This window comes from Triticum urartu, chromosome 3A (assembly GCF_056163025.1).
Source record: "Triticum urartu cultivar PI428250 chromosome 3A, HENAU_Tu73, whole genome shotgun sequence".
Lineage (NCBI taxonomy): Eukaryota > Viridiplantae > Streptophyta > Magnoliopsida > Poales > Poaceae > Triticum > Triticum urartu.
The window spans coordinates 697,977,194-697,985,104 of NC_141875.1; the positions used below are offsets into that span (position 1 = coordinate 697,977,194).

Here is a 7,911-nt window from a genome sequence, read left to right on the forward strand (position 1 = left end):
CTTCTCGTGAGTTTACGCCTTCAGTTTTTTTTCAACACGTCCATATTTTTTCCAAAATCCAAGGTGGTACTAATCTATCTATCTATATCTATATCTATATCGATATCTATATCGATATCTATATCTATACCTACTAATAAAGGGGCTATTGCTTCTTACCACCGTAATTTCGTCCGTCCGCTTCACCCATATTATTTTCTATATCTAAGGTGGTACTATTTATGTGATCACGGAGCGATGCGAAGCCTGCGTGAGGGAAAGGCACACGCAGCTTGGGCTGTGGCCCAACTAAGCTAGCCCACATAAAGGGCCTGGCAAAAATATTAGATGTTTCTTGGAATTGAACTCACGACATCACCTTCACCTACCTATTGTCGGCACCAATTGAGCTGGCTCGGTGCTTTGCTAAGAAGAAGAAAGATTGTTTCACCAATTATTAGTCCCACCTCGTGTCCTTAAATCCAATCCTACTAATTTATATAGGCCTCTCAATGTCCTGGTTATCAAGGAGCTGTCTCGGAATCAATAAGCAAAGGCTGAGAAAAGGAAGCAAAGGAAGGAAGTCATACATGCACGTTGGGCTTTGAGGGAGATTAACGGAAACTAGGAAGTGTAAATGGAACAAAGGAAAGGAGCGAAGGAAATGGAACGGAACGTGCGGAGAAAGGCTGCTGGACTGGCTCCGATGGAGCTACGAAAGCCCACGTGTGTCCGCTCGCTCGGCTCCAAGCGAGCACGGGCGCGACGCAGGGGCAGCAGCTTCTGCTCGATCCCGTCGAGCTGCTCGACCGGGGCGGCGTGCTCAATCTGCTATAGAGAAAGCTCTACTACTCTGCGCTATAGAGAAAGCTAGCTCCCAGGTTGATTTTCTTTTGACAGAATAGGTTGGTTTCACTACAACGACGAGGCGTACACGTGATACATGTACGAGGCTACCGGCCGTCCGTGACCAGCGGCGGCGGTTTACTCGAGACAACAAAGAAAATATTTCTTTTTCTGTTTAAAGTGGAGGGAGAGAGAAAACATAGAAAAATAAATCTGTTTCAGGAGCTTGGAATTGATGAACAGGACGAGATGTGTGCGTGCGGTTCTGGTCTCTCAACGTGTGCGCCTTTTTTTTTACAGAAGGAGCCTATCCGATGTCTATGTGAAATGCTTGTGTTTGGATCAAGTTCAAATTATGCAAAAAAATAAGAAAGAGAATGGAATGTAACCTTGCAAACCAAACAACCAATCTTCTCTAAAAAAATTTACATAGCAAAAAACGGCCTGCATTCGAATATTTTAAGAACTTCCATCTGATGATTGTGCGAAGCTGAAGGAGGTGTCATCGGAGTACATGAATGCGGCTTCATGAAAGAGAATGGAATATAACCTTGCAAACCAAACAACCAATCTTCTCTAAAAAAAATTAACATAGCAAAAAACGGCCTGCATTCGAATATTTTAAGAACTTCCATATGATGATTGTGCGAAGCTGAAGGAGGTGTCATCGGAGTACATGAATGCGGCTTTATAATAAAAATTTAATTGTGGATGCCAAAAACTTTACCATCATCGACGAGAGGACGACATTGCGAACATTAAAAGTGCCAACATGAATGAATGACTCACTAGAAAAGTGTGACGATTTTTTTCTTAAAGCATGATATGCATTTCTTTTATACCTCGACATGCGATGGGTGTTTGGTGGACATTAAATTTTTGGGGACATTTAAAATGTGTTTTGCCTTTGGAAAATGCTATGTAATTTTCAAATAATGTTATTGCATTTTAAATGTTTGTGTAGTTTTAAGAAAAGTATTCACGTATATTCATATAATGTTCATATAAAATGTTCGCTCTTCTTTAAAAAAATGTTCATGTAATTCTAAAAGGCATTCAAATGCTTCAAAATATATTTATAATTTAAAAAATGTTCATGCTCTATTTAAAAGGCCCATGTGATTTAAAAAGTGTTTATGTGTTTTGGAAATAAAGTTGATGCATTTTGAAAAACAGACGTACAACTTCAAAGTGAGTGCTCTTTTTAGCTCATGAGGAGTGGCCATCATGTCCAGCTCGACAAATTAGTTTTAATAGTATTATACTTCCGCTTGCTATGGCCCGGTTCAATAATAGGTGTGTCATGTGGTGGTCGAGATAATCACCTTGTGATTGACCATGTTCGGATGCATTGTGATCATGTCAACACCGCGATCATAGTCGGTAAGGGCGGAAAGGAGGATAAGAGACAACACATGTGAGGTGCTATGGTGAAATAGATAGCGTGGACCTATGAAGGGTCCTTGAGTCATGCTTATTGTTGTAGGAACATACGATTTTTCTTCTCCCGTTGCAACGCACGGGCAACTTTCCTAGTTAAATACAACTGTACAAATTACATCGTTGCCATGCGGGACCTAAATAAAAAGGATCCATGAGTATAAAGACACAAGGGTGGGCCTTTGGGCCAAACCCACACACGCACGGTACACACACTCAGCCCAACAATTACTAATTAGTGGGCCTGAATGCAAAAAATATCAGTTGCAATGACAAGGTCTACCCAACTTTGACAGTAAAAAATAGCAGGGCATGTAGTTGTCCTTACATTGCCTAAAAAAATGTAGTTGTCCTTACAATTGCCATGGAATCACGCAATCACTAATAAAGCACATTAATTAAGATAAACTTAGTCCTAAATTATGCGAAATACTTACAATCACACGCTCAAGCAGCAATAGCACACATAATATTTCAAACAGAAGCTCAAATTTGATAAGAGAAAAGAAAAGGAATATCGGAAAGGTGCCATAGCACCCGGGTGTCCCGGCACCCCCTTATCCGGTGGGTTCGGTGCTTTAAAGATTCGTGCCGGGGCCTAACAGCAACAGGCCACTTGCGCTGTCATGTGAATTAAGCAGTCAATTTGCAGAGTCAAGCAGGGGCCGTCCAACCAGTAACCCTATTTCAAAGGCATGCAGAACCACTAAACCATTAGAAGAAATGGCTCAATACGCTTCCATTTTCAACAAGATGGACCACAAAAACAATTGCTGCCAGGAAAGGACTAACAGGCTCAGGTAGTCTTATTCAGATAAAATGAGAATACTCTTGCAGGACAAAAATAAACAAGAGAGTTGGACCTGGTACTCTTTAGCATTCATCCCAAACAACCAGAAAAAATAAGGTTTAATTTTTGCAATGCAGTGTAATATTCAAGAATTATAACAAGATGTAATGCCTTCACAGAATATAGTCAAACGATACAACACAATGGTATAAACAAATCAAGTGTTCAGTTATGATCAAGAATTTCACCAAATGCTGCGAGTGGCACTTGTTCAGTTATTGATGGCTGCAGCTTGATACCTTCTTCACCTGCCAACCTAGACCTTAAAGATTGCCTTTAAAGTTCAGTTTAGGCTGGTCAGCCTGCAAAGCATCAAAAGATAATAAGCGTGTGTTAGGAACAATCAACAACTCATGTCATTTTAACAGAATTTTGCTATAGACCAAATCCTCATGCAAAGGTAAACATTGGCAAAACATTGTACCGATTCACAAAAGTATTTGTCCAACTACATAGCAAGAGCAAGCAAGTCAAACCTAACAACTCCAAATAATTATCATATTGTCACAAACCATACTTGTGCAAGATAAGAGCCGGAAATGACAAGTAGCATATGAGGAGACAATTGGCTGTTAACTAGAACTGAAGTTTCGAGAATTGGACAATGCCAGTTGACACAATGAAAGAATAGCTCATCAGTGATTCAACATACATAAAGCAATCAGTATGACAACATCTAAAATAGGCAAAGGTGGAACCATAAATCAGCATTACTTATGGCATGAAATGTTCTGTTGTAGATGGATTATATTTTAGCCCGTCGGGAAAAAACTTGTCAAATGCAAATCCAGGTCATTACTGAAACTACCTCATAGGCATGAACTAGGAATCATGTTCTGGCAGTCATCCAAACTTTTCCTAGTGCAGGAAATTTCAAGCTACAAGAATCTATCAGTCTCATAGCTTATAGCCAAATTTACTACCTCATCACAACAAGAAAATCTTTGCATGTCCACACAACAAAACAAGGTTGAAAAAATGAGACAACAGAACTGAAATTTCAAGATGCATACCTGTATAGACCAAGAACGAATAGAGAACAGAGCACAGTGGCAGCCTCTAGCTGCGACTCTAAGGCAGAAAGAGATACAGACTGCAGTCACCAAGCAAAGAGAATAGGGATTACAAACACTGATGCAATGGTTCCAATTAGATACCGGATAACCATGTGGCACAAAAAAAATTGTATGCTGTAGATTCGACTCATGATACGGCGCGTCTATTCTTGTATGCAGTTTAGGGTTCAAGCTGGAGCGATCATGGTTATAGTTGGGTTCCAGCTTGGTGGTCACTGTGATATTAGTGCAAGAGACCTACTCGGTGAGAATAGAGAGCTGCTTACTAGCACGTCAGATCTTGTGCACATAGTGCATTTGTACTAAAGAGCCACTAGGGATCTCACTCGCTGGGTCAGCTTATTAGTGGTGGCGTAGTGCATGTGTACACATGTCTACAGTGTTCATGCTTACATTTAATGCTGACAAAATTAGACTTGTAAACTGGCAAGGCTATTCGGATGTATTCCTTGCTTGGACAAAGATCGATCAATAAAACTCATATTGAAGTAAAGGAAGGAAGCATTGTAGCAGCTGCCAGAAGTTGACATCAGAAGTTCAGATGCCAGTATTGATATGCGAACAGATGGGCCAAATCTAGTGGAGAAGGCAGAATGGATGAAGCCTAATACCATGACAGGTAACAAGAACCAAACAGAAGAATTTTCAAATATTTGAACCAAACAGGATTCCTAATTAAATTGCCTAGGCTGGCCGGGTGTTATGACTTATTATGTAAACTGTAAGAACCTCAATCTTGTAGATTGATATGAATACAGGATGCACCCAAATTGGATAGTACAAACAAGTACTACCGCCATCCCAAATTATACTTATAATTTGGAACAGAGGAAGTAAAACAATTTGGATGAAGGGTATTCTTCCAACTGTAGCAGCAATCAAGCAGGAGGGCACATGAAACCAAATGAATGGCACTGAGTAGAAACGACAAGAAACGCTTCGAACAGACAGATCAACACTGGAAACCAACAGTCAGAAGCCACAATGGAGACAAGGTTTGATGCTCTCACCAACCTGAAGGATGTATGCTCAGCTTGATGCTCCAATCACAGCAACCGCCTGCAACTGAAATTGAACTGAACAATATAATGACATGGACCATCAAAGATATATCAGCATGCAATTGACATCACATTAACAGCAGTAGCCATAGCAAATATGAAAAGAAAGGAGATAAGACGTTTCATCGAATATGCCTTACTGCATTTGCACTCTTAACTATACATGCTTACCACATTGTCAGTATTGCGAAATGCCAGAATGTTTCGAAACTTATAATACCTACTAACATCAACACAGAGCATAACAATTATCCAGACCTTCCCAGGAATACCACAATGAATAAAATCAATGAAGATTGAAAAATATCAATATATAGTTCATTAGTATGCCAAAGGCTCAAGTAAACCAGAGCATGGTAAAGAAATACAGGAACATGCAAACTCAGCAAGAAAATATTACTATTGTCATTCATCACAGGGTTTACACTTTACAGTACATCCATCAGAAGAATCAGTCCATGTGATTCTGAATTTACGAAGGACTCGCTATCTAAATTGTAAGTTCGAGAAAGACGATGCCAGTCTAACATTAGAAAGAATCAAACACTTGACACAGATAGAACATGTCTGATGAAGTCCGACATACCGATAGAGCTATAAGTAATATTGTAACATGTTTGCATTTAGGTGGATGCATGTGCGCTAATTCTTCATATCCTGTTATAAATCTGGACAAGGCCATGTACTGTGTAGACAATGAAAATTGGAAACAAAGGCAGAGAATTTGCCTGTCAATAACAGTGTGTATGCAGTGAACACCTACTATTTCTGGATACTGAAACTTTCAAATCAATAATTTGAACTTCCAAACATAGATTATAACATTTACAACTGGAATCTGAAACCTTTCAAACTCAGGAAAGTACCAAATTTAACTTGAAAAAGAAAACAGAAGAGAACATTTGACTCATAATACATGGTTCAAGAAAAATAAGTTGGCTACATCCAGAAAGCCACAGGAGTGAAGAATATCTCATTTAATTCATGTCCTTCAGTCATCTGGTAGGAGCGCGCCGTTCGCCGCGTCGTCCTGAGCTCTCCATTTTTATCATACTTGAGACTAAACTTGGTGAAGTGCAGCACATGGCGGCGCGGCCCATCACAGGGTCCGAAAGGCTCCTGATCCTTGTGCAGGCGAGACTCGATCAGGCAGTAGTCACTGATGCCGCCCAGGTAGAGAAGGGTGGCCCCTAGGTGCCTTTCGTCTGCATTGAAGAGCTGGTCCCCGAGCTTCCAAGCTGGCATGGTCGACATTGAAGTGTAATCAGCCATTGGCGGCACCTCGCAGGAGCAGACGTAGCCGACTCCGCCATTGTGGCGGCAGAGCCCTACCCAGGCATCAAGCTTGTCATCAAAGTAGGCCTGGCCTTTGAAAGGCATTACCCAGTTGCCTGGGGTCATCCAGGCGAGGCACTTGGTGTCCAGGACGAAGGTTCTGGCTGCTTTGGAGACGAAAAGCAACCGGTCGTTGGGGTGCACTGCAAAGGACACAACTTCACCGGACATGAACGGAGCCAATTTGTGACTTTTGGTCCAAGAGCACTGCTTGCCTTGCTCAGTTCTGCGGGGTGGCAGGGCGTCGAGCACATACACGGAGGATCCCAGCATCAAGTAATGCTCGCCACCTACAGACGCGAACAAGGGCTTGGGACTGCTGCCGTCTGGAAGGGAGCAGAGTTTGACCCCCAGCGTTTTTGTGTCGAATATGGGGAAGGCGCCTGTGGCATCACAGTGGACTGGCATGGCGAGTATGCTCGTGCCGTACGCGCCGAAGTGCGACAGGCGGCAGTGGCGGCCGTAGAAGCGCACGACAGGGGGATCTGGTAGGGGCTCCGCCTCGTCATCGTCATCCAGGTCGGCGCCGGCGTCAGAGTACATGGCGTCGATGTCTATCTTGCGGACGCTGTATCCACTTTCCCAGTCATCCACCACGAGATAGACATGCTGTCGCAACTGCTGCAGCTGCGACGGCGGCGGCCGCCGCCGCTTGGCTGTGTGGCAACACGGCTGAAGAGTCAGCTGCCGCTTTGACATGCCGTCGAGTTGCTATGCCCCTCCTCTCCGGCGGTCCTGTGTTGCAAGCCGGCGAAGTGATCGAGCCCGTAGAGTAAGAAATCAAGACCGGCTGGACCATATAAATAGGCGAAAGAAGATGGTACCTGAATTCGAGTCAGATTGGCTCAGGCAAAAATTCCCCCCGCGAAGGAATCCGCCATCGGATTGGACTCAGGGAAACGCCTCCCCGCCAATCCGACTCCCAGCTGGCGGCGGCGGGGGAGGGAGATTGGGGTCGGGGGGGCTGCGGCGTTGTGGCGTCCCTCTATACATTTGAGAACCCTAGGCCGCGCGTGAGAACCATCACGGCCACTTTCAGGTAACCATCACGGCCACTTAAACAAATGTTGTTTTTTAGTTGGCCGATGTTCATACAATTATTACATTTCTATATAGATTGTCTCGTTAGGACATCCCGACATTCAGTTGTCGGAGGTACAGATTGACCGGTCCCTAGAGGCATATATTTTTTGGCTGTTCGGCAAGACAATGTTTACGGAGAACCACGTGACCACTGTCGATGCACGACTCATCGGTATTGCACGAGAGATAACTGACGCACGTTGCCCTGCGGATATTCTATAGAGGAGTTTTTGTTCTGCTC

General features: G+C 43.1%; 1 protein-coding gene across 1 annotated transcript; it reads right to left on the bottom strand.

Annotated features, from left to right (window-relative positions):
* Positions 1-6,024: 6,024 nt before the first annotated feature.
* Positions 6,025-7,606, bottom strand: LOC147981775 (uncharacterized). The gene is made up of 2 exons (XM_087517213.1): positions 7,412-7,606; positions 6,025-7,322 (listed from the first exon to the last, which is right to left on the bottom strand). Exon 2 carries the CDS (start codon positions 7,284-7,286, stop codon positions 6,192-6,194), a length of 1,095 nt encoding a protein of 364 aa, XP_087373339.1. The 5' UTR covers positions 7,287-7,322; positions 7,412-7,606; the 3' UTR covers positions 6,025-6,191.
* Positions 7,607-7,911: the final 305 nt, after the last annotated feature.